This window comes from Capra hircus, chromosome 7 (assembly GCF_001704415.2).
Source record: "Capra hircus breed San Clemente chromosome 7, ASM170441v1, whole genome shotgun sequence".
Classification (NCBI taxonomy): Eukaryota; Metazoa; Chordata; class Mammalia; order Artiodactyla; family Bovidae; genus Capra; species Capra hircus.
This window is the reverse complement of record NC_030814.1, coordinates 48,668,578-48,693,535: the sequence shown is the minus strand read 5'-3', so window position 1 is coordinate 48,693,535 and position 24,958 is coordinate 48,668,578. Positions and strand designations below refer to the sequence as shown.

The 24,958-nt window shown below is 55.2% G+C and overlaps 2 protein-coding genes across 5 annotated transcripts in view; one reads left to right on the top strand and one right to left on the bottom strand.

Annotated features, from left to right (window-relative positions):
* The window catches only part of TCOF1 (treacle ribosome biogenesis factor 1), a 38,637-nt gene extending 22,927 nt beyond the window's left edge, over window positions 1–15,710 (top strand). The window contains exons 17-27 of one of the 3 annotated variants that reach the window (XM_013965696.2): window positions 713–823; window positions 5,013–5,196; window positions 6,435–6,571; window positions 8,281–8,385; window positions 8,806–9,043; window positions 9,527–9,609; window positions 10,227–10,407; window positions 12,436–12,975; window positions 13,618–13,715; window positions 14,441–14,484; window positions 15,304–15,710. In XM_013965696.2, coding sequence (XP_013821150.2) covers window positions 713–823; window positions 5,013–5,196; window positions 6,435–6,571; window positions 8,281–8,385; window positions 8,806–9,043; window positions 9,527–9,609; window positions 10,227–10,407; window positions 12,436–12,975; window positions 13,618–13,715; window positions 14,441–14,467 — 1,704 coding nt within the window. In that variant the 3' untranslated portion in view covers window positions 14,468–14,484; window positions 15,304–15,710. Of the gene's footprint in view, window positions 1–712; window positions 824–5,012; window positions 5,197–6,434; window positions 6,572–8,280; window positions 8,386–8,805; window positions 9,044–9,526; window positions 9,610–10,226; window positions 10,408–12,435; window positions 12,976–13,617; window positions 13,716–14,440; window positions 14,485–15,300 lie in introns of all 3 variants that reach the window. The other 2 variants (XM_018050156.1, XM_018050157.1) reach the window with 2 other exon arrangements.
* CD74 (CD74 molecule) lies at window positions 16,834–24,688 on the bottom strand. 2 transcript variants are annotated; one of them, XM_018050158.1, is made up of 9 exons: window positions 24,407–24,688; window positions 21,556–21,728; window positions 21,277–21,350; window positions 20,679–20,741; window positions 19,838–19,933; window positions 19,470–19,557; window positions 18,264–18,455; window positions 17,719–17,778; window positions 16,834–17,448 (listed from the first exon to the last, which is right to left on the bottom strand). In XM_018050158.1, exons 1-8 carry the CDS (start codon window positions 24,481–24,483, stop codon window positions 17,735–17,737), a joined length of 807 nt encoding a protein of 268 aa, XP_017905647.1. In that variant the 5' UTR covers window positions 24,484–24,688; the 3' UTR covers window positions 16,834–17,448; window positions 17,719–17,734. The 2 variants fall into 2 exon arrangements, with proteins under 2 accessions (XP_017905647.1, XP_017905648.1); XM_018050159.1 differs by lacking the exon at window positions 18,264–18,455.

The window sequence follows — 24,958 nt, the reverse complement described above, 5'->3', positions numbered from 1 at the left end:
ACCAGAGTGGGCTCCATGCCCTCCTCCAGCGGACCTTCCCGACCCAAGGATCAAACCCACGTCTCTTAAGTCTCCTGCATTGGCAGGTGGGTTCAAGAAGCTGGAGGCCCCAGCAGTGTGGGTCCTGCTTTTCTGAGTAATAAAAATTGGACCTTCACACCAATAGGGAGGTGCAGAGCTGCCCTCTGCCCTGGCCGGGCTCCTCTCTGCCACCAGCACCTTTCAGTTTAGTCCCTGCTCTAGGTCCTCCTCTGGCCTGACTGCCATCACCAGCCAGCCCCCCTTGTTTAGTCTTGGGCTGTTTGGTCAACAGCTGGTTGAACTGCTCTCAGCCGGCTCCTGCTTTTAGCTGGGGATGTAACAGCCAGATGTGAGCTGTGCTGGGGCCTCTGGCTCACCCCTGCCACCTTGTCCTGGGCGGCTGTCACCTCTCATTCAGACGCCTCGCCAGCAGCACGCTAGCCCTCGGGTTTTAGTAGTGCCTGACTCACACATCCCTTTCACGGTTAGAGTCAGCCCTGGAGGAAGGATATTCAGCGTGGAGGCCTGTGTTCCCGGTGTCTGTGGGGCATGCTGGCCACCCCGCCACACTCACTGTGTGTCAGGGGGTCATGCTGTCTTCCTGGGAGAGTGAGATCGTTATTGGTGTCTCAGTTGTGCTTCCTCTCAGCTAACGAACACCCCCTTGCCCACCATGTTCTTGTCCCCTCAGAAGGAGGGTAGCTCCAAAACTGCCACAAGCAAGACCCTGGCTCCAGCATCCCTGGAGAAGAAAGCAGAGGAGTCCTCAACCAGCAGTGATGAGGACCTGCCGTCGAACCAGGTAGGCCGGCCCTGTCCCTAAGGGCACTTAGGCTAAGAGCTGGGCAGATGCGCCTGGGAGATGGCAGGAGGAAGCGGCGGTGGGGGCATGGGGAGGGCAGGTCTGTCCCACTTACAGCGCTTCCCCATTTTCTGAGCTCTTTCTTTTTTTTTTTTAACACTTTGATCTCCACAATAACCCTGGGAGGCAGGTAGCAGAGCCTGCCAGTGGAGGGTCAGAGTTGGCTCCAGAGCCCCAAGGCGCAGGTACACAGCATGCCACCTGACAGGGAGGGCCTGTTACTACGGGAGGCACATGCTGTGTCAGGAATCAAGGCCCAACAAGCTGGAGTGATCTCCCCAAACTCTTATGACCCATAAGAAGCACAGGAAGAGGCAGGCACTGGCCCCTGGTTCCTTGTGTACCCCACTTCCTGTTGGGACTCTGTCAGAGCCCCGCGGGCCTGGTCCCAGACCTCGCTCGGGGAGCTACGGCCCGTCTCCACACGCTGCCAGCCATCCTCCCCTGGCTCCACCCCTGAGGGTGGAACCAAGCCCCCCATCTCCCCTGCTCCAGAGGCTTGCTGGCGTTCACCTGGCAGGAGTCTGAGTTTCTGTGTCAGCCCCAGGACTTTCCCACAGCCGGCATTGCCCTCTGTCCTCCCCTAGCCCCAAGGTACTAGAAGCTTCTGCCAGGCCCTTCAGAGATGCTGGAGTTCCAACCGTCAGATGAGTGGGGTCTCCCTATCCAGCTCCCCTTAAATATCATATCATACACTGATTAGTCCATCAGTAGGGCCAGGTGTCATGCACACCCATGGTATTGGGGTGCTCACTGTCTTTCTCTCCTTTAATAGCCTAGATTAGAAGAGTAACTGTGAACAACTCCATCTACCGTTGGCCACTTCCTGAGTGCCAAGGACTATGCTAGTCCCCATGTTTTCATTTGTCTGTTTAATCCCCAGACCAGCCCTATGAGGAAAGGTGCTTCTTTTATTACCATTTTGAGGAGGAAGGAATAAGTCCAGAGAAGTTGGACAAGCTGCCTGGCGTCACATGGCTGTCATAAGGGGACAGACCTGCTGTCAGAACCCAGGCTGTCCGTACTCTGCTCGCTCCCTGGCCCTGCCCTGACACTCCCCTCCCTGTGGCAGGAAGACAGCGGGGCTCGGGCCCTGCCCTTCTGGGCTCTCCGTGGAGCCTTTTGGAGCCTGCCTCCTCTGTGCAGGATCTAAACAGCTGGGAAGGAGGGGGCCGCTTCTCCCTTCTCTGCGGGGGCGGACTAACACAATTAAAATGAACATCATGCTTAAACTGAACCATTTAATTGGTACGTTGGTCCTCAAGGTTTTGGAGTCCCTGTTAGAAAAGAAAAAGGAAAAAAAAATCAGCACTTTGAGCATTCCCCAAAAGGATTCAGGGAAGCCGGCACAGCCCAGGGGAGCTGCAGCCTCCTCCCAGCTTTGGGGTATTTTAGCTCCTTAATCCCCAGCTCTCTAATTATGATTATTATCGTTATTATGCATTTATCAAGCACTTCTCTACTGATGAGTTTCACTGTTTTTATTATTAGCCCATCACTGAGAGTAAGGGATTGATACCAGGGTGGTGGGCAGAGCCCCAGGCTGGGAGGCAGAGAGGGGCTGTGGGTCCATTCCCAGGTCCCCTCACTGTGCCTCAGTCTCCCCTGCTGCAGGAGTTGGGCTTACCTCTCAAAGACAGATCAGGGGATGGTCCCTGCGTGGCTTAGCCCTGTTGTGTAGGCATTAATCCCAGACCAGAGTCTGTGCCAGGGCCTAGGGTAGGTACCAAATTTTAACAGACAAGGCCTTGCCTTTAGAGTTCCAGGTTAAGTTGGAAAGAAAGAAGAGGCCTCTAAGAAGCTGAAATTAAGGTGTTAAAGATCTAAAGTCTAGCATGGCTGGTCCTCGGAGTCCCTGTCTGGTGCTTGGAGGACCAGCTTCCAGCCCTGGCTCTGATACCAGTTTGCTGGTTACCCTGGTTGAGACCACTGGCACTCTCAACCCCTGGGGTGAGACTCCCTGAAGGCTGGTGAACCATGGAGGCTCTGGGCCACATGCCCAGGAGTGGGATTTTTCAGCTCCCTCAGGTGTGGGCCTAGGATATGCTACCAGCTCCAGACAGTTCTGGGAGAGGCCTCAGAGAAGTGCTGCCATCCAGAGCTCGGGTCCCCTCGTGTTTGTGTCCCTTGTCCCTGGGGTCAGCAGTCTAGGCCAATCCACTCCCCCACCCCCCGCCCGACTGCCATGACCCGAATGAGGGCACTCTTGTGATGCACTCAGCTGTGACTTCCAGAAGGCCACTGGGTTTGGTCCTACAGGCACTGACCCCTGCAATAGAAAGAGATCCTGTGTCTTCCCTCTGGGCCCTCACTGCCCAGCACCTACAGGGGCAGAGTGGAGGTCCAGCCAGGTGTTGAGGCTGCTTCCACTTCCAGTGAGTCTTTCCTGACCCACCCCAGAAAGAAGGTCCTTGTCACCCCATGTGTATCGTGCTTTGTGGTTTCCAAAGCAGACCAGAAGCTCTTTGGTGAGAGAGCCCAGACTAGGTTACTAAGAGCCCTTCCAGAAGGTGGGAGAGTGAGGCTCACGAATCTCAGGGGCTGGGCCACACGACGAGGTCGTGGCAGAGGTGGGGTCAGAAGTGTGTCCCATGTACCCCACCTTTGAACCTTCCTCTCCCATCCAGGGCTCCGTGGGCCCCGGCCCCCCCGCCCTGCCCCACCCCAGCTCAGAGGCAGGGCGGGCAGCGTGGGCAGGTAGAGCAGGGCGGAGGCTTCTGCTGCGGAGCTGCTTTTAATATCCCAGACGCTATTGTTTGCCTCAGTGGGTTCGCTGCCTCTCTTCGTCCCCGACAATCTGTTCCTCTGTCTTCTCACATATATATAGATCCCCCCTCCCTCAACTGAAAGCCTTCTCCCACTTCCATCCTTCTCTCTTTCATCATGTGGGAAGGAAGTCTCTGGAAGTGGCAGATCAGAGCGGCTGTGGGGGAGGCTGTTTGGCAGGGGTAGGCAGGGCCCGGGCCCGGCAGAGCTTCCCCCTCGGGCGGGCCCCTTTCTGCTTTCCATTTCATGTTGCCTTTCCTGCAGCACCCTGGAGGACACAGAGACCTGGGTTCCAGACCATGGCCATGGGCAGCTCCCTTCTGCTCTCCTGCTGCCCTCCGTCTTCCTGTGGGGTCAGGGGGTGGGGGCAGAACTCAGACCAAGTCAGCTCTCTGGGGACTGGAACGTAGGCTCCCCGAGTGTCCTTCTAGGTGGTGGGCATGTTCACTGGAGCTGTGGTTCCCAGACATCTGCCAAGAGTCCACAAGGAGTGTTACTTTTTTCTCTTTTTTTTTTTGGTGTCTTACTGGAAAATGCAGAGCATGCCCCAAGCTAGAACAGTGTAGAGTCGCCAGTCACCATCCCAGCTTTGGTAGTTCTGGACTTGTGACCAGTCTTGGTACATCTACATCTTCACTCTCTTCCCCAACACCACTGTTTTTGTTTTGTTTTTTTTTTTAAAGCACAATCACTAAAAAATTGGCCCACCTAGTCAGCGTCCCCATTTCCCCAGTTGCCTTATGACGTTTTCTGTATCTGGTCAAACAGGAATCTAGGTAAGGGCCACCAGCTACATTGGGTCCCTTTGGTCTTAGTTGGTTTTCCCTGAGCAGTTTACTTGTTGAAGGTCCTGGGCCCATGTAGTTTGGGCCACGTTCCTATGTCCTGGCAGGAGGCAGCATCAGAGTCCTGGGCATGGGGGCAACTAGACTGTGAGCAGCCCCCTAGCGACCCGTCAGGCAGCTGGCGGGGCGTTGCTCAGAGCGCCCCACACAGCGGGTGTGTGTCTCTGAAGTTAGCGAGGGGAAGGAGGCTGACCTCCACATTCTGGGCCTAACTTGGCTTCAGTTAGGCTGTGTGACCTTGGGCAACTCTCCCTCCCCTCAGGACTTGTGGTTTTCCCATCTGTATGATGGAGCTGATACTGTTGATCTCAGGGGTTCCTCTGAGGGTCGGGTGGGCTCCTGTGAGCTCTGAGGAGCTGTGCAGTGTCTTGGCGGGTGCCTGGGCTGGGAGTGAGCTGGCAGAGCCTTGGGAGCTCTCTGGAACCCTTGCCTTGTAACACCCTCCCCTACCCACCTTCCCTTTCCCCTGGCCAAGCTGTTAATCACTGGGGGGGTGTGTTTTGTTTTTGTTTTTCAAGGTGATTAAAACCCCTCTGATTTTTGTCGACCCTAATCGTAGTCCAGCTAGCCCAGCTGCTACCCCCACCCAAGCGCAGGCTACAGGCACCCCAAGGAAGGCTCAGGCCTTGGAGAGCACAGCCAGGAGCTCCTCTGAGAGCGAGGACGAGGACGTGATCCCCGCTACACAGTGCCCGACTCCTGGTGAGCACGGGCCACCCTGCAGGGCTGACTCCCTGGCTGCAGCTGCCAGACGTGTGCACACACACATCCATTGAGGTGCCAGAGGGAGAAGACACTGGCTGAGTCTCAGCAAGTAGTTGGTCTGGAGGGGCTTAGGGCAAGGTTTTGACTCTATGTTGGCTCATCCCCATGAGGATCTGGCTTGAGCAATAACTGTGCCAGGGCCTCTCTGTGCGGGTTCCAAAAGGTAGAACCCAGACTAGAGACTCGAAGCTGCATTGACCAGGTTTGTAGTTCAGGAGGAGCCTTGTAACAGCTGGCTGACTAAACTTGGAGAGGGCTGCAGGGTAGTGAGCCTCTCATTCCTGGTGGCATGTGAAGGAGATCAAGTAATCCCTAAACAGAGAGGTGTAGGGAGGAATTCCTGGAGACAGGACCAGATCTGGATTTTCTTTTGACTTTTGACAATCTGTGATTCTGACAGTGATAGCAAGAAAATAGGTAATTATTATCATTGTTGTTACCAGAACACTTTTTGATGATATTAATACCTGATCTTGGCGGGTTTATTAAGAAATGCAGATTAGCACAAAAGAAAAAGCATCACTTGTAATCCCACTGTCCAGAATAATCACTGTTAACATTTTACAGCCATTAACTTTACAAAAACCAAAGGTACAGTGTGTATTTTTAGTGAGACCATACTGTACATATGCTCAGTAATCTTGACGTGTTGTGACGTTCCATAGTCACAGCGTGATCCCCACTGGCTACAGAGTGGTCACCTGGGAATCCTGCAGTTTTTTCAGCCAGTGTCGAGTTGGAGGAAGCTAAGGGTTTTATTTGGGGTGCTGGGCTGTTACAAACAGTGCTGCAGTGAACACATGTGATTGAGCCTCTGCACATGACCACGGCTTTTCTAAGAGAGAGGGTTTTAAATCGCAGAGTCGTGTTTGGCTCCAGTGCTCTGCCTGTCATTCAGGAGGAGCAGCTTAGCCAGCGAGGGGGGCTGCAGGTGGGGAGGGGCTGAGGAAGAGGCCTGGGGTGTTGCCTACAGCTGCTGTCTCATCTCCTTATAAAACATGGAGACAGAGGCCGCTCCTGCCTGGAAGGCTTGGGAGGGGATTTAAGGGGCTTCTACCTCATGGGCCCTGGGCACTGCACAAGGTTTCCAGGATGGGCTGATAGAGCGGGTTTTGCTGCTTGGGGGAGGCCACAGGGCTTCTGTGCCCTGACATACCCCTCCCCCTCCATCTCAGCCACTAGGACCAGCGTGGTGACTGTGCCCACAGCACCTCCAAAGGCGGCCCTCAGAGCCAGTGTGGTGGGGGCTCCCAGCAGTGAGGACACAAGTCAGGGGTCTGAAGGCAAGAAGCAGGAGGCCTCAGCCACTCAGGTACCTGGTGGGCAAGGGGGCGCTGCCGGGCCAGTGGGCTGAGGGGCCCCTCCTCAACACCACTTCCCCTCAGGGTTGCTGGGTGGCACTGTAGTTGCTCTTACCCACCCTGTGGAAGCCAGGGCCTTTCCTGGCCTGGCCATAGCCCTGATCCTTGCCCCCGAAGGTCAGGAAGCATCCTCTGGCACGTGGCCCGCTGGGCAGAACCAGCACGACTCCAGCAGCTTCTCCAATACCAGGCTTTTGATTTGATTTTTCTCTCACGTTTGCCGTGAACAAAAGTTGCCCTTTGTTAATGTTCATCATAGTGACCAGTAACGTTCTTCCTAGCTTTCACTATTTTCAGTGCATTTTTATTTCTTTGGTCCTTGCTGGAACCTAAAAGCCAAGCAGGGAAGAGTTAATGGCTCATTGTTCAAAGGATGGAGCTGAGCACCACGCCCTCAGCAAGAGGGTCAAGACGCGTCCAGGATCAGGCAGGGTCGGAACCCAGGGCTCCTAGATCCTAGTTCATTGTTTCTGGGGCCCATTGCTCGTGGGGCCATAGCCGTTTGTTTTTCCAAGCCCTTGCACCCGCCCCCTCTTTTCCTGAGATGGCAGGAGCGAGAGCTGGATAGGCCAAAGCAGGACTTGGGCACCTCCACTCATTGGGGCTCATCACGACCTCTAACCCAAAAAGAACTTCCTGGGAGCTTGGTTGCTGAGTGGGTGGCTGGGTTGTGTTCACTGCGCCCACCAACCTGCATCCATTTGGCCTTTCAGCCAGCAGATGGTGCTGAGCATCTGTCCATGCTGGGAACTGGGGGTACAGCAGGAAGAAGACAGGGAGGGGCCCTGCCCTCATGGAATTCCCAAGGCGGGGGACAGCCATTAAGCAAGGAGACCAAGAGTTAAAGTACTCACCAACTGGTGGGTGCTTTGAAGGGAGCAGTATCGATGTAAGCGAGAAACAGTGGGATGACTTGCCTTAGAAAGGATAGGCCGGGGTGGCCTCTCAGAGGAGGCGATGCTGGGGCTGGAGAAGCAGCCAGGCCTGGGCAAGCTGAGGAGCCCTCCAGGCAGGGAGACCCAGGCACAGAAGCCTCTGGGGGAGCACTTGGGGGTATGAGAGCTGGGAGAAGGTGGGGGAGCAGGGGCAGAGGGGCCAGGCTTCACGGCCCATGGTGAGGGCTGAAGGGGGCCTGGGGGTTTTGGCGAGGGATCACACCCAGTCCTCGTCCCGTTCTCTCCTTGGCTGCTGGCGGATGTGGGAAACAGAAGCAGCCCCAGGGAGCCTGTTGAGGAGTCTGCTGCAGCCGCTGGTCTAGAGGCTCAGACTCAGTGGTGGGGCGTCAGGGGGCCTGAGCCCCGCCCCTTCCCTGGGCTGGGAGCTGTCTGTGGATCCTCTGAGAAGGATACTACTAGCTTATTTTCTGTCCAGTCAGTGGCAGTACCCCTTCGACCACCCCTCAGCCCTCCACTCCACCTCTAGGTTCCTCTGGCAGCTACAGGTCCCCTCCTACTCCAGCCAGGCAGGATGTGACCAGGGTGTGGCCTAGATGGCATGCCAAGAACCTGGGAGCCCCAGGCCAGGCTCTCACCCACCCATGCAGTCTTAGGCTGAGGCCAGCCCCTGGGTCTTGAGTCTGGGCCCATCCTCTTTCTGGGGGCCCTGGGCAGGGTCCTGTCTGCATGGAGCCAGGCTGGCTCCTCACCTTTGCGTTTCACAGGTGACCAAGAGGAACCTCCCGCTGACGCAGGCTGCCCTGAAGGTTCTTGCCCAGAAAGCCAGTGAGGCCCAGCCTCCTGCTGCCAAGACCCCGTCTTCAAGTGGGGTGAGCTGGGGAGTTGGGGGCCAGGCCTCACCCCGGAGGGGATAGTGTTCAGAGGCACAGGAGGTAGAAGGCAGGGTGCAGGCAGGGGCCCAAGTCCCAGCGCTGGCATTTAGCTACCCCGTGACCTCGGCATGCTCATTTACCTTCCCAGGCTTCTACTGTGCATGCCCCCCCACCAAAACTTTCTTTTTGAGGAATCTTAGTTCCTCAACCAGGGATTAAACCCAGGCCCTCAGCAGTGAAATCCTGGAGTCCTAATCACTGCCAGGGAGTCTCCAACTGCCCATCCTAGAGAGTGGTGGGAGAATTAAATGGGGCCTGTTTGCGAAGCCTCTAGTGGTGCCTGGCCCTTCCCTGAGGTATTCAGTAAGCACCAGATCTTATTTTCCCTTTCCATTCTCTCTCCTTTCCCCAAATCAGACTGACAGTGCTGTGGGAACTCTCTCCACGGCAAGTCCCCAGAGCACCCCTACCCAGGTCAGAATGGCCAACAAGCTCAGAAAGCCTGAGGTTCCTGCAGCTCAGCGGGCCACAGCTACTCCCTCGGGGCACCCCACACCCAAGGCCCCTGCAACCTCAGATGACAGCAACAGCAGCTCTTCGGGAAGCGAGGACGAAGCCAAGGGGTCCCAGGCGGCCCCGTCAGCCCACAGGCCAGGTGAGGCTCCTGGGAGGGAAATGCTGGAGGGCCTGGTGGAGCCCTGGGCTCAGATCTCTGCTCTGTAGCTGCCCATGTGCTATGACTTTGACCTAGGCATCTCATACAGGACCTCAGTTTACCCAGCTATACAATCCCATGACCAAATTGGTCCACATGACATGAACAACCTTTTTACTTGATTGTTTAGCCATGCCCAACCTTTTGGGATCAGGCTTCCCTAACTGATCCCCAGATTCCCAGGACCATACTTCTCTTGGGGATTAGAAGGTTTGGGCATGCAGGTGTCTCATTGGAAATGCTGCGAATAGCAATAGATCATGGAAGGGATCAATGAGGGGCAATGATGCCTTAGATCAGAGGGTGAGGCACGTAAACAGGGACAGCCCACCTCGGGGCCCTCCTGCTCCCAGAGCGCTCTGGCCTGTCCAGCGGGCAGAAGAAACCTGGGGTTCCCAACAGTTACCTGTGCTTCTCCCATAGGCTTAGCCCCCTCCAGGAGGGAGACCTTGGTGGAAGAGACCACAACAGAGTCCAGTGACGACGAGGTGGTGGCACCTTCCCAGGTAACTGCAAGGGAAGGGGCTGGCGGTCTCAGGAGCCTTGAGGTGGGAGCCCCAGGCCAGGCTCTCACCCACCATGCAGTTGTAGGCTGAGGCCATGCCCTGGGTCATGGGTCTGGGACCAGGCCCGTCCTCTTTCCAGGGGCCCTGGGCAGGGTCCTGTCTGCACAGCTCCTCTCCTGAGGTCCCACTTAAGCATAAAGCTGTGAGAAGCAGACTCTTGGAGTCTATAGAAAGGGTTTACCTTGATTTTAGGTGATTTCCGGATAAAAACATTCTCTAACAGATAACAGATGGGATTTCTTTTAAGGTTATCATCTTTATGTGGCAAGTGCTAGTGCTTTTCCGTTTGCGTTAGTAATAAGTTTCCTTTTTAAATGAGGCTGTTTAAAATACGTATTCATTATAGTAGTGCAGGAGGTGCGCACACAGGGCCGATGTGCCCGCCGCCCAGCTGGCCTGAGGGTCCCGGGGCTGATCCCCTCCAGTGGGCCACTGGCCTGAGGGTCCCGGGGCTGATCCCCTCCAGTGGGCCATGCACTGTTGGCCTGAGGGTCCCGGGGCTGATCCCCTCCAGTGGGCCATGCACTGCTGGGCTTCTTCACACTGGGCTTCTTCAGTCTCTCCTCTCAGGTTTTGTGACTCCTGGGCTGACTCCAGCTGGTTCCAAGACTTCAAAGGCCACTCCCAAACCAGACACCAGCCCCTCTGTTTCCTCTACTCCGGCCACCAGAGATGCCCCAGAAGGCAATCAGGAAGTGGAGCCCCAGCAAGCAGCAGGCACCATGTCCCCTAAAACAGGTGAGTCAAGAGCCGCAGGAAGGACACAGCAGGATGTGGAAGAACAAGGCAAGGAGCCCCTTTGCCTCCCTCAGGAGCAGTCCCACCAACATGGTCCTGTCTGCCAGCAGGGCCTCCCCAAGTGAGGTCTGGTACCGCTACATCAGGCCTGGAGGTTCTCGTCGAAAGTGCAGGGGCCTGTGCCCTAGAGTCTGGCTCCTGTAGTCTAGAGCCGCCCGGAGGTCGGGTTATCCAGCCCTGAGGGATGCTGGTACACCCTGTAGGCTGCTCCCTACCTTAGAGGAAGTGCATCTGGACTTTCAGGGTAGGCCTTGGCGCTCTCTAGCTGTTCCTGTTGACTTTTCTTCCTAACAAGTGGGCTCCTGGTACAGGGTGTAGGTACCTGGGATAGCTCAGACAGAAGATGGGGTCACGTTTGAAGAAGTCTTCTGCACATGGTGAAGACCCCGGGCAAAGGACTGACATGCTCTGAAGCCTCAGACAAGCCCATGGCGGCTCTGGACCTCGGTGCCTTAACCATACAGGGCAGGGGTTTGTGGGTCCATTGGTGGCACGTACAGAACATGGCACATGTGGAGAAAGCCACGTGGTATTTGGAGGGCAGACTCGAGTGCTCAGGTCACCTGGCCTAGGGTGTCAGCCACTGCTGACTGTGCCAACACTCTGGGACTGGTGTCTCAGAGGGTGTGCCTGGGCCAGCTCTCAAGGTTCCCTGGCCTTGGTATTCTAAGGTGTGTGGTAGACAGGAGGCAGAGAAGTGGGTTGCTGAGGCACCCTGTGCTCTCCTTGGTTCCCTTCTCTAGCTGACTCCTGTTCTTGCCACGAAGCACCAGAGGACTGAAGGGGGCCTCCCTCTGCCCTGGGAGCCCCCTCTGCCTACTTCCTCAGCCCCCGGGGCTCTGGAGCCAGAGCTGCTGCAGGTCCCACTGCACTCTGAAGGGAACAGCTTTATTCTCCCCGCATGGAGCCAGGGCCAAGCTCCCAGCACCTCCCAGAGCCCAGGGTGTCGCCACTCTTGTACTGTGAGACCCCAAAGGGACCTGCGAAGCTGGGGCAGTGCCGGGACATATGCTCAGCTCCCAGTCCTGGGGCCTCTAGCTGCAGCTTGCCCAGTGCTGGGTCAGCAAGAGGAGTCATTGCTCATTTTCTTCCCCAGTGTTCTTCTCTTTGTGAGAGGCGGGTGTGACAAGGAGACATTTTAGAGGGGGCTGTGGAAGGTTTTTTCACACGTGTAGTCAGCACACAATTATCAAAGGAGAGCAGAGGCGTGGAAAATTCTAAACAAAGGCTGCAGCAGAAGTCGCTCTGGCAGGCAGTAAACCTGCTTAGTCAGCCGCCGTGTGCGTATTCCCTGCACCCCCCACCCCCAGGCCAAGCCACCTGGACTCCTGACCACAGAGGGCTGCAGGTCCCCAGCGTACAAGTGGGCATAGGTTGGATGGCCACATGACCTTGGCTTTTGTTTAAATGCATCTGTGGTTTAGAACAGTGAGGGGATTTGTTGTTCATCCAATGCCTCATTTTATAAACAGTTTGGTTTTCAGACCCAGGGCCCAGGCATCCTGTCTTCCTGCCCTGGGCTCCTGACTGGAAGGTGCCGTCTATCCTGTCCCAATTCTTTGATTTTATGGTGGATTACAAGCCCTTTTGGAGAAGGAAATAGCAACCCACTCCAGTATTCTTGCCTGGAGAACTCCATGGACAGAGAAGCCTGGTGGGCTACAGTCCGTGGGGTCTCAGAGTTGGACACAGCTTAGCAACTAATACTACGAGCCCTTTGATTAACATGCTAGAGTTAATTTCCATCCCCAGCCTGAACTTGAGTTTTCAGTGTGAGGAGACATGAAAAGAGCTCTAAGTTAGAAGCAGGAGGAGAGGTGTGGGCAGGAGACCCAGCGGGTTCCCATGGTCCCATCTGTACTGCATCAGAGAAGGTCAGGTCTATGCTGGACCCCTTTGGCTTTCATGCCACCAGAGGTCTAGTCCCCAATTCTCTCAGGTCCATAACCCCAGGTCCTCTCTCCATAGGCAGAAAAGAGGCTGGTGCCACACCTCAGAAGCCCGGGAAGGGGCCTGGGAGTACCCCGGCCTCCATGCTGGCGCTGCAGAGCAACATCACCCAGCGCCTCCTGAGCGAGCCCTGGCCCCTGAGTGAGGCGCAGGTGCAGGCCTCGGTGGCAAAAGTGCTCACGGAGCTGCTGGAGCAGGAGAGAAAGAAGGCTGTGGAGACCGCCAAGGAAGGCAACCGGAAGGGCCGCCTGGGCCAAAAGCGGAAGCTGTCCGAAGACCAGACAGCCCCCAAGGCCCCCAAGAGCAAGAAAAAGAAGCAGCTGGCAGCTGCAGATGGTGGGGAGCATGTGGTCTCCTCAGAAAAGGCGCCCAGAACTGTCAAAGGGAAATCCAAGAAGGACAGAGCAAGTGGTGACGTCAAGGAGAAGAAAGAGAAGGAGTCTCCCGGCTCTCAGGGGGCCAAGGAGAAGCCAGTAGGGGAGCTGGGGACTCCGAAGGGTGACGGGGGAGACCACGGCAACCTTAAGACCAAGAAAGAGAAGAAGAAATCTGACAAGAGTAAGTGCCTGCTGCAGCCCAGAGCGCACTTCCCCAGTCCTGCTGAGGGCTGCAGCCACCACTCGGGCGGTGGCCCTCAGCCAGCACAGAGAGGGCTGAGAATGTCTTGTCCGTCTTGGGAGCAGGATGGGCAAAGCCGGAACCAGGTCCTGGAGCAGCGGAGCCACCACCACCAGGATGGCGCTCACAGCTCCAGGGCGTGTTCCGATCGCAGAGCCCTGCCCTCCCCCACGGCGGCCACAGCCACGTGCACTGGCAGCCGAGGCTCCTGGGGTCCAGGCTCCTGGATAGCAGCCGCCCCTTGCTGCATTCTGTGCTAGAGTCCTCGTGCAGCCGGGCCACGTTTAACCCCCACCCCAGCCCTGTCTGATGGGTGGTCACTCATTCCCATTTTACAGGTTGAACGTGTCTTTTTAAAATCAGTGTGTAGAAATTTTACAAAGTGAGTTAAAATGGTAACAGTCCAGGGCTTCCATGGGGACGGAAATCATAAGACTTGTGCTTCGATAGCTCCCCAGGGTGTGGGGCATGGAGAGGAGAGAGCTGTTCTAGGGCCCCCGGAGACCTGCCCTGTCTGCCCACTTTGACCCCAACCCTCAAGATTAACATCTGTTGTTTAGCAATTTTACTTTCTTCCCTTAGAAAAAAAAGACAAGGAGAAAAAGGAAAAGAAGAAGAAAACAAAAAAGGCCTCAACCAAAGACCCTGGCTCACCATCACAGAAGAAAAAGAAGAGAAAGGTAGAGTGAGTCCCAAGGAGTCCTGGGCTAGAAAAGGGGACCCAGACCCAGCCCCCAGGTGGACGTGATCCGCCCCAGCTCCGGGTGTCAGGGTAGGGGGTAGGGTAAGCCAGAGCCAGTCCCTGTGCCCCTACCATTCTCAGGGGCCCGAGCAGGAGCTTGTGTATCGTGAGACACTAGAGAAGAGCTAGGAGGTGGGCGCCACCCTGAGGGGCCCAAGGTCTGTGCACGTGGGAGCCGTGGAGCGGCCCTGTCTTGCCTGTGAGGTAGGAGGCTGTTATGACAAGTGAAAAAAGGAGAAGCCCCCCTGGGGCCGGGAGACCAGCTAAGCTGTTGCAGGTTTCTGGGTGAGAGAATAGGTTCCCTTGGATGTGTGTGCCCCAGCTGGCGGGGTATCCCCATGGCAGAAACACGGCCTGCCTCGTACATGTCAAGGGCTGACCGCCTGACCCGGGGCCCTCAGCTCCTCAAACCCAGATGCGGTTCTCAGCAGGGCCACAGCCGCGGTCAGAAAATCAGAGCGTCTGCGGCTGCAGAGTCCTGGGCTCCATCCTCCAGGGCTCGGGGGGCACCCTCCACACCCTCAGGATCTGTGTGTCCCCAGTATCTGTTCTGGGGGAGCCACAGAGCCTCGGGAAGGAACTGTCATAGCCCCTCCTGGTGGGGGTGGCGTGGGTGGGGAGACACTTCAGGTCCAACAGCATCTCCTGCTTTTCTCTTCACAGAAGAAGACGGCAGAGCAGACTGTCTGAGGGACGCCAGGTGGCAGGTACACTCCTGGCCTGGGGACCCTTGCTGACCCTTTGCTCGCTGGGGAGGGCAGGTGGTCAGCTCCAGCAACCACTGTGGTCCTCAGGAGCGAGACTGGGCCTCAGGGTTGGGCCTGAGGGGAAGGGGTTTTAGAGAAAGAGGGTTCAGTTCCTCAAGGGCAGTGGGTGATGCCAGGAATCAGAGCTGCAGAGTCAGAAAGATCCAGGAGAGTCCAGACAGTGACTGCCACTGAGTCGCTCAGGTCGGGGGAGGTGGGGGTTGCTGGGATGTGGTAGCGGAGGGGCACACTGGCACGCGTCCTCCTTGTACATGAGGGTAAGGCTTGAGGTTGGGGACAGCTCAGTCTCTCCTTTGCCACTGTCACTCCTTTTCTTTCTATTTTTGTAATTTGAGGGCCTTTCCTCATGGGAAGGAACATGTTTTACTCAAAACAAGCCATTCTGATGGCCCTGTGCTTCCCAGGTGGTGGTGAAGGGGTGGAGTGCTCCGCTTAGCTGAGCGAGCCCCAGCCTGCTGTAAACAGGGTGATACAGGCCTGGGCAGGTGGTGAGGCTTCAATGAAGCTAAGCTCTGAAGCCCTCGTCCCAGTTCCTGGGACACAGCACCACCAGCTATCCACCGTGGTTAGTTAATGCTCCTCTCCTGCACGGGGAGAGCTTTTGATTTGATTTTGTTCTCCTCGGTGGAGAAAAGGTTGGGGAAGCCTTATATCTCCTTCTCCCAGGGATTTCTTAGCCAAGTGGTGGCCAGCCCCACGCTTCTTCCCTCTGCCCAGCGATGGTGGGAATTGAATTTTTAACTTCCCCTCCCTCCCCAGATGATGGCCAGCTGCGATGTCCATGCCGGCCAAACCAGCGAGCCCTGAAGAGAGGCTGGTCTGAGGAGGAAGAAGCCTGCCTGGCTCCATGACGTCTGCTCACTGAATTCTCTCCAATGCAGGATGCCTCGGACGGATGGACATGTACAGTATATATATATATTTTTTAAGTGACCTGCCCCTCCCTTCTCAGCTCCAACATGCCTAGAGGCCTCAAGACGTTCTGCCTCTGCTCTGTAGACCCAGTGAGGCTCAGTCTGCGGCTCTTTCGGGCCCTGGTCTCTGACTGATGCTGAGGCTTTGTCCTCCTTTTGTCAGTTTTTCCCTGTTTTGTTTGTATGGGGTTTTTTTGTGTTTTTTTTGTAAGAACTCAGAAAATAAAAGACTTGAAGGAAAGGTGCAAGTTCCCAGTGCCTCTGGGCAAACGCTCTACAATTGACTGATTCTTGGAAGGGAGAGTCTGACTGACACTGGGAGATGAACAGACCTCATCTGCTCAGGATTTATTCTTGACGGTGTATCAAGACTCTGGGATACTGTACTGAGTGACACCCTGTCTGCCAAAGGAGGAGACTCAGTGAAGGGCCCTGATGGGGTATGGAAGGCTATCTAAGCTAAGGGGGAGCTTGGGCACGGTCAGGCTAGGTTACAAAGGTTCTGCTATGATGAAGGCAAGAAGTGGAGGCACTCAAAAGATGTGTCAGGGTGACATCCACAGGAGTTCGTGATGGCGGTGATGGTGGGGAGCCCACTTCCCTGGTCCCAGAGCAGTGTGAAGCACCTCTGGTCATGAAGGTCCAAGGCTTTTAGCCTTCTGCTGGAGACAGCGAGAGTCCATGCAGAAACAGCACTAAGCCTGGGGGTTCTGGGAGAGTCAGGGTGACAGCCAACTGTACCCTTAACTGGGGGCCCCTGGGCAAGGACCCCCTCCCAGGTCGCCTCTCTTCCTCTAAGTGTGTTGGCTAGAACAGAGGCTGCAGAGCATTTTCCTGTTGGGTTCCTTTGACCCCTAGCAAGTCTTCAGACTTAGAAATGGAGAGATTTCCATAAACTTTTTCATTTAGGGCTCCTATTGGAAAGTCCAGAAATGTGACCACAGGGGCTCCTCCTGGCAACAAGCGGCTGGGGCTGCACAGCGGCCACCCCTTAAGTAGGACATTGGCCCCCAGTTCCACAGCCCCCACTCCCTGGTGGTCCCAACACAAGGGCCTGCGTTGTTGCCATCTGTCATTACACTTGTACTGTTCTTAGTATAGAAATGAAAATGGGGACAGGAGAAGCTGGACCCAGAAGAGCTGGTGCTTAAAGAATTATGGGCAAGAGCCTGTTTCTTCTTCTTGGAAGTAAAGTATTCCTGTGTGTGAAACATGGAGAAGTGGTCTGTGTCCAAACACTGCAGCCCCCAGCCCGGCATCTGTGTGTGGACTCCCCAGGCTGTGACCTCCCTCCTCGACCACAGGATTCAAGGTCTTCAGTTCACCCCCTTGGGGTAGACAGACCATGCCCAACAGAACAGCTGAAAGCCGGGAGTGTTCTACTCACTACCTTTTATTCTCACAGGAGCCGTGGCCGTAGGGCTGATGACAAGCTTGGCTGTGCAGAGGGAACTGAGGGGTGGCAGGAAGTGAGGGGAGGGGCTGCAGTTTGGGGAGGCTGGTTCTTCCTGGGTGTATGATGCTGGGGACAGGGAAGGGGTGGCTCATGCCCCCAGTTAAAGGGCTGGAAAGCTGAAGCCTGGACGGGAGGGGACAGCAGAGGTGTCTGTCGTGGGACTTGGGACAGTGCCGTCCCTTCTCCCTGCACCTGCCCACCACTTCATGGGCCTCGATCTTGGAGTTCCATGTCAGCCTGCTGTGGTGTCAGCAGTGGGGGTCAGCCACACTCATGGTCCATGTCCGTGGACCTTGCATTCCTGCTAGTGAATGGGAGTTTGGGCAGCAAGTGTACTGCTAACCTATGCCGTTCTGATATGATTGTTGTGTCCAAGGATGATGGAGAGGCAGTCTCATAGAATGAGGTGCAGGGTGGGAGACAGCAAGGGGAGGGGTGTGTAAGGGAAGGAGGGGGCTGGGGCAGGGAGGGAAGCTGTGGCCTTGCAGGGCTGTCTGGGTGCTGGCATCTGCGTCTGCTGAGCTCACAGGGCGACTGCAGGGAGGGAAGCAGCAGGTTAGGGCTGGAGTCATTTGTCCCTGCCCCCTCCCAGCATCCTGTGGCCTCAGAGCAGTCGAGAGCCCTTCACTCTCCACTGCCTCCTGCTTGGATACAAGAATTGACCACCATGGCCCCAGAACCCCCAGCCCTGGTCCTCATCTGTGAGAAGGAAGTTGGAGACTGGCCTGGGGTCATCATCCACAGGCGAGTTGGCCCCTCTGGGGATAAGCTGCTGGGGACCAGATGCCCTGCAAGGGTGCTTACCTGACTGAAATCCTGCTTACACCTCTAGCCCAGATGACGGATACTCCATCTCCATTGGGTCTGCAAAGGAACAGAGAATCCACTCGTTAGCTGCAGTCTGGCCTACTGTGCCCACTGGCAAGGGGCCTGGGTGGGCTAGTTCTTCCCAACCTTGCCACAAGCCTGGTGCTTGGTAGAACAGATGTGAATGGAAGGACGCTTGTTGGATGGCTGCAAGCAGCAATGAGATGTGGCTGGGGAACTGAATGAGCGAGGCCAAAGAGGGGGTGATGAAATCAGGTGGGTGGACCTGGAGGGCCCTGGATGCACGCGTGGATGGGTAGAGTGGAAGGGTTGGAGGACAAATGAATCAAGTAGATGAGTGTGGACATAAGGAGAAAAATAACAGTACACAAATAAATAAGGAATGCACAGTGGGTGGATGCATGGCTGAGTGGCTGCTCCCCGGAGAGGGCACCTTGCGTGTCCTAGTGTGTGCTGGGGGGGCAACCTGCCCCTCCGCCTTTCTGATCCTTCCTGCTCCTGGCATAGCGGCCACTGCTTACCACTGCAGTTATGGCGCCCGCGGCTCCTGGTGTGGGGGACCTCGGTGCCGTTGGGGAAGACACACCAGCAGTAGCCGATGCTCCCATAGCACTGGAGCGGCATATAGTTGCCGTTCTCGTCGCAGTTGGGCTTGAACACGCCCGGGTGGATGGCAGGGATGCGGCTGACCTCTTCCTGGCACTGGGTCAGTACTGAAGCGACAGGCACGGTGAACACAGTGAGTGAGCGGGCTCTGTGCTGGGGTCTCAGCAGAACCAGAGGTCCACATACCACTGTGGTGTGCCTAATGCCTTCTGTCCAAGTGGCTGCACTTGCTCTACCAATTGCACAGATGGAGAAACTGAGGCCTGGACCAACCAGGTCCAGGAGCAGAGAGGAAGTGAATGGCTGTGTTGCTAATTCATCCCAGATCATGATGATTTCTTCTGACAGTCAGTACCTACTAGAGTTTAGAATTACACCTATGATTCTGATTTCTAGAGAAAAGCAGTAGACTCTTGCCAAGTCTGAGCTCCTATTACTGGCGGTATCCAAGTAGAAATGGGGGTTACCATGTGGTGAGGCTGTTATAGAGGGGATTTGAACATTAGCTGGAAGTTGGTCAAGATAACATGCAAGGTGCCCTCTCTGAATCCATGATGGAGAATCCTGGGGTTCAGGAAGGGTGGGCCCTTGATCTTCCACTTCTGAAACTGAAGCCCAGAGGGAAGAGACTTGCTCAAAGTCACATATCCAATTAGCACCAGGATGAGAACAGAGCACCCATAACGGCTTTCAGGCTGAAAACCCTGTTACACATTGCCCATGAGATGGAAGAACCCCAAGGCCCTCTTATCTAGCAGCCATGGCTGTGTGACCTGGGAGAGGTCCCTTGAAAGGGTGGGAATCATGAGCCCAGCCCTCTTCTGGGAGCCTGCAGGATGCAGTGCTGGGTGAGGAAGATCATTGCTACGACTCCTGCGATGTTTTGGGTGGTTTTTGCTCCAGGCCTCCTTGTGCAGTTCCATCCTCCACAAGGGAGGTCACCTCCTGAAGGGACAGGATGGGGGCTGGGGGCAGACGAGCCCAGAAGAACAGGCAGGAGAAACAGGAGTGAGAGCTGAGAGGCTGGGAGAGCTCTGTGCTTGGATCAGGGAGCACCCAAGGCCCTATCCCTGAGGGAGCTCCCAGAAACCCCGCCTCCCCAAGATTCACGTTCCCTTTACCTTTTGGTGGAACCTCAAAGGGCTTCTCCTCCAGTGAGTTCTTGCTCATCTCAAACAAGAGCCACTGATGCAGCCAGTTCTCAAAGAGCTAATGGAGATAAAGGCAAAGGGTCAGGGTTAGTAGCCCACTCCCACCCTATTGACTATGCCCCTGGGAACAGAGACGTGGAGGGCCAGCGGGGACCTGGTTCCCCCTTAGACACCCCACAGGGTTTCGTCAAGGTGGTTCCTCGAGTTCAAGCATTCTCCCATGGTGGGAGCTTCTTAAGTGCTGGGAAGCCGCCTCCAGCTTCCTGAGAACGGCTTCGCTGCTCACGCCCCTCGTCCCAGGGCTGCTTTAGACAGGGAGGCAGGGTACCAGTGCTGACCTTCCAGTCCAAGCCGTCCATGGAGTCCTTAAGGTGTTTCAGGTTTTCTGGCAGGCTCCCCTTCAGCTGCGGGTACACCTTCAGGGGGTCCGCCTTCTGCAGGATAGCAAAGCAGGAAGGAAGGTTAAAAAGCTTCCAGGCAGGCTAGGTTTAATGTACAGCTCATGTTGCCCTGATCTTTGGTTCTGAGGTGTGGAGCCCAGACCTCAGCACACTGGAGCTAATGCGGAAGGGGATGTGTTAAAGTAATCCAGGGGCCCAGCTACAACACCCTGGGGCTGGGAGTCGGGAGACCCAGTTCCAGGCCCAGTTCTACCAACAGTCTTCAGTCTTCTGATCCTTGCAGACTCTTACTCATCTTCCAGGTCTCAACTCCTTCCGAGGGAACCCTAGACTTCATCCCAACACTCCCGCCCCAGTTAAGTCAGATTCTTGGCCTCTTTCTCTCAAAGCCCCCTGCACATCCCTCATCACCTGGTCACTTGTCTGTCTCCCATGCTAGCCTGAGATCTCCATGGACTAGGAACTGATCTGACTGCTCCCCACTGTGGCTCCAGAGCCTTGCACAGTGCCTGGTGCTGAGTAGACATGCAGTAAAAATTTGGGAAGGAATAAAACAGGCATCTTCAGCAAGTCACTTCCAGACTCTGGGCCCTAGTTTCTCCACCTCAAACACAAAAAAGTGGGGAGCAGTGGGGCTGAACTTCATAGAACATTAAGGGCCACATTTGTGTTGCTTCACTAATCTGCGGAGCCCACGTTGAACGTCTGCTGTGAGCCGGGCCAGGGGCCTGTGGGGATGGGGTGGGAGGTGGGGGCTGCCTGGCCGGGCTCCACTCACCAGGAGCAGGTGCATCACGTGGTCCTGTGTCATGTTGCCGTACTTGGTGGCGTTCTTCATGGGCTGTGGAAGGAAGGAAGGGAGGAGGAGTCCCCAGCACTGGCACCTGGGGGTGGGGCCCAGACAGAGCCAGCAGCTGGGGTCGGGGTGAGAGTCTGGATTCCCAGATGTTCAACAAGTCCATCTCTACCACCTCCCACTGTGAGAGGTTGAGCAGGTTGTTATCTTCCTGCCTCAATATCCTGTTCCTCTACTCTGCTTATGCTTTCCTGCCCAAGGCTTTGTGGACAGGAGATAGTTTTGTGAACAGAAACATCATCTATATATCAAGGGCTCTGAAAATAGGAGGGACTGTGAGATGCTCTGGGAAATGAGAAGCATTTTATAATTTGTGGAGGGCTAGGCCTTCCTCCAGAGAGGGCCCCAAGAGGCTCTTTCCTTCTTCACCCCTAGAATTCCTGTTCCTCCCCCAAACAGCAAGGACCGCCTCTCCAGCTGTGCTTTTCCTGAGCCAGGTGTCATCCTCTGTCCCTTGACACTTGCCCTCTATCCAGGCGGGGTAAGCTTCCCTCTCCTACTGCCCTGGGGTTGGCCTTACCTCCGGGCCTGCCATGGGCAGCGCCCGCATCAGCATGGGAGTGGCCATCCGCATCTGGCTCAAAGGCTTGGCAGCTGTGGGGGCAGAAGGCACAGCATGAGTGTGGCCCCAGTGCCCAGGGACAAGGGTACTCAGACCCAGGGACTGAGAGCTCAGACCCGGATGAGGGGCTGGAATTCCAGACCAGAGGGCGAGGACAGTGGGCCCAGCTGGGGCAGGAATGAGGGTTCTTTGAGGTGAGGGGCAGGGGGGTTGTCGGGACAGAGGCAGGGCACGCACGCTTGGGAAGCTTCATGCGCAGGTTCTCCAGCTGCAGGTTCTGGGAGGTGACCGTCAGCTTGTCCAGCCGGCCCTGCTGCTGGTACAGGAAGTAGGCAGTGGTGGCCTGGCCAGCCAGGAGCAGAGCCACCAAGACAGAAAAGCCCGTGTACAGGGCTCCACGACTGCACTTGCTGTGGGGGGAGGAGGGGGACATAGGTTAGAGGAGAGTCCACAGAAGTGGCTGTCCTGGGGACTGGCTGGGAATGGGGGAATGTGCCCCCACAGTTCCAGCCCTTGCCCTCAGCTGCCCCTAACAAACACACGCTTTAAGCACAAATAAGTGCCTATGAACTTACAGCTTGACGATATTCCCCTGACCCCCTACCTCCAGCCACTGCTGCCCCTATAGCCCTCCCAGGCAGAAATCGTGGAGCTGCCCCTGTGTGGGGAAGAGCCAAGAACAAGGGTCTTGTCTTCTCGAAGGAACCAGCAAGGACAGCTGAGGAAACCCCAGGAAGACCCTGCTGCCTAGTAATTCATGAGATCACAAACATGGCTCAGTCTCATTGCCTCTCTGCTCGCCAATCCTCTGTGATTTCTGGACCCAAGGCCCAGTCCAGGGATTACTCTGAAAGGAGAATGTAAAAATCCTATGTGGAGAAAAGGAGAAAACCAGAAAGGAGGGGAAAACAAATCCTACTTTTTGGCCTTCCCAAGGAAAAGGGGCGGCCTGGCCTCTGATGTAGTGAAAAGTCCACCCACGCTTGGGTCTTCCTGAGTTCAAGCTCTATAACCTCACCTTTTCAGCAACCTCATACCCAAGTTGAGTCCCAGCTGTTCCTCCCACCTTCTCTTCTCTGAACCTCAGTTTCTCATAAGGTCTAAGATTCTAGAAAGTCATAATAAAGATGAGACCCTGTAACCTGGATTGCAATCCTGGTTCTGTCATTCCCTTAGCTCAGGGAACAGGGGCAAGTCACTCAACCTCTCTTAGTAACTTGAGGTAAGAATATCTACTCAAAGGGTTGTTATATAAAATGAGATCAGGATAAAGCTCTTGACTCCATACCTAGCACACAGTTAGCAGTCTGTAACACTGAGCACTAATCTCAAGGGAGTTAATGATTAACTTTAGCATCTGGTTTCCTTCCTCTTCATGCATCTTGACGGCCTGTCTCCTGGTTCTGGATGAGTGCCAGCTCTTGTCACTTCCTCCTTTCTACTGCCTCTTTCTTGAATAAATAACTGGCCAAAGTCAGGAGCCAACCAGAACCAGGGGGAATCATGGTACAAGTGTTGCCAGGCAGAAGTGTTCACAAAAGGGTCCAAAACAGGCCAGGACTGTTTTTAGAAGCAGTGATTGAACTGAGGGAAAACCAGACAAGGATTTGACAAGGGGGCACCCTTTCTGCTCACTGAGCCCACGATGGCTCTGCAACTCACTGGGTGGCCTGTGCTCAGAGGCGACCCATTTCCCCTCCCTGCAAATTGTGCCTCTAGAAGGGGTTCGGATGGTAGACAAACTCAAAATTTAATATCAGACTAGTCCTGGGTTCAAATTCTGGCTCCAGGATTCACTAGCTGCAATAACTTTGGTGACTCACTTGTTAATACGAGTCTCAATTTTTTCTTATGTAAAAATGGAAATAATAAAAGTACCCAACTTAAAGAGTTAGTAAAAGAATTATGATTGAGTTTAGCAGTTAGTTATATGCCCACCACAAAACTAATCATACTAATATCTAACAGGGACTGAGGATTGGTAACAAGTATACAGTGAATAGGAACTATTATCATAACCACTGTTATTATTATTGCTGCTGCTACCACTGAGACCCAGAGAGAAACTGTGATTCATACAAGTCATACACGACAGTTGCAGAACCTTGACCAGAATCCAGCCTTCACAAGAGTTGGCCCTCCTAGCCATGGGATTCCCCAAGGTTTTCACAGGCCAGGCACTAATGGTCTGTCTCTAGCTACATGTCCCACAGAATGAAGTTCCTCATGACATCTCTGAGAGTCTCTCCCAAACCCCTTTCTGCCTGGCAACTGCTGACATCACAACAAGTCCCTGTAATATGCAAATTACCTGGGAGGGGGGGAGGGGGGGGGGGGGGAGGGGGGCAGGGACATTGGGGTAGCTGTATTCTAATCATTCCCCATTTTTTTTCAGGGAAACAGATGGATAAGGATCTGGGAAAGGGTCCTCTGGATGGCTGTGCTGGCCCCTTACTGCAAGGGAGAGGGGCATGGGCAGGGCACCACCCACATCAACCCACAGCCCCCTCTGGAAATTTAGCCAGAGCCCCACACCTCACCCTTTTTTGACCCTCCTCAAACATCTCTCATTCCCTCCTGTGATAGCAAACATCATCTACTCTACAGACACCTGCAACTATAATTCCCTCAATATAAACACATATACCAACTTATGATAACTAGGAGGAAACTCCTCAATGATGAGCTGCTTCTGCCATTCTCTCTTAGAAAATCTGCTTCTCCATCTAGGATCCATAATATTTTCAAAATTCTAACCTAGGGCTTGGCCCAGCTTCAAGGGACTCTGGGAAGCTCCTGATACTGTGGGAAACTGTAGGGAATGAGTACAGAGTCTGATTTTCAGAAGAGAGGTATGTGATGCAAAGAAAGTTAAAACCCCTGCCCTAGAGGAACTCGCTCATTTTACAGGCGGGAGAACTGAAGCCAGACGGCCAGAGACTTGCCCCAGACCACCCAGTTAGTGCTGGCGTCAGAGCCTAAGTTCACGCCTCGTCCGACTTGAGGTCTAGTGCTCCTTCTGTAGCCCTGCGCACATACGTCTGTGCAGCCCAAGATTTGGCTGCTCTCTCCTACTGCTCACACATACCTCTCCTGGGCCCTGGGGCGCTGGCCCAGCATGGGCAGCTGCTCATGGTTGGAGATGAGGTCACGCTGGTCTTCCATGCTTCTGACCTCTGGTCTTTCCCCTCCTGCTCCTGCTGCTGCTGCTGCTGCTGCCTGCGTATCTGGGATGCTGAGCCCCGTGCTCACCTCTTGAAGTTGGGGCTGAGGAGGAATCTGATTCGTCCACAGGAGGCCACTCCGCCCACCCGGTACAAGTGGAAGTGAAAGCCACAAAGCTGGAAATACCCTCACTTCAGCAAGTTGCCTTTAATGGGACAGGATGAGTAGGGGGAGCCCCCACCGAGGCAGGTGAAAAGGCCAGCATGTTTCCATTGGCTGCCCAGGGCCCTCGTCACTTGTTTCTGGGCAGACCTGTGGATTCGTCAGGCTCCTTGGAGGTTTCAAGAAACGGGCAAATGTTCACTCCCTAGATAGGAAATCACTTTGAAGCAAAAAAAAAAAAAAAAAGCCGAAAATTCTTTTTGTCTCCTCTCTCACCTGTAGATGAGTGGGTACATAAAGGGGCTGCCCGCCT

Excerpts from the sequence above, each read along its gene's own strand:
- CD74 (XM_018050158.1), bottom strand. The coding sequence starts at position 24,483 with ATGGAAGACCAGCGTGACCTCATCTCCAACCATGAGCAGCTGCCCATG. Across the intron at positions 20,742-21,276 it reads TGCCCATGGCAGGCCCGGAG|CCCATGAAGAACGCCACCAA; the intron begins GTAAGGCCAACC and ends TTCCTTCCACAG. Across the intron at positions 19,934-20,678 it reads ACGTGATGCACCTGCTCCTG|AAGGCGGACCCCCTGAAGGT; the intron begins GTGAGTGGAGCC and ends GCTATCCTGCAG.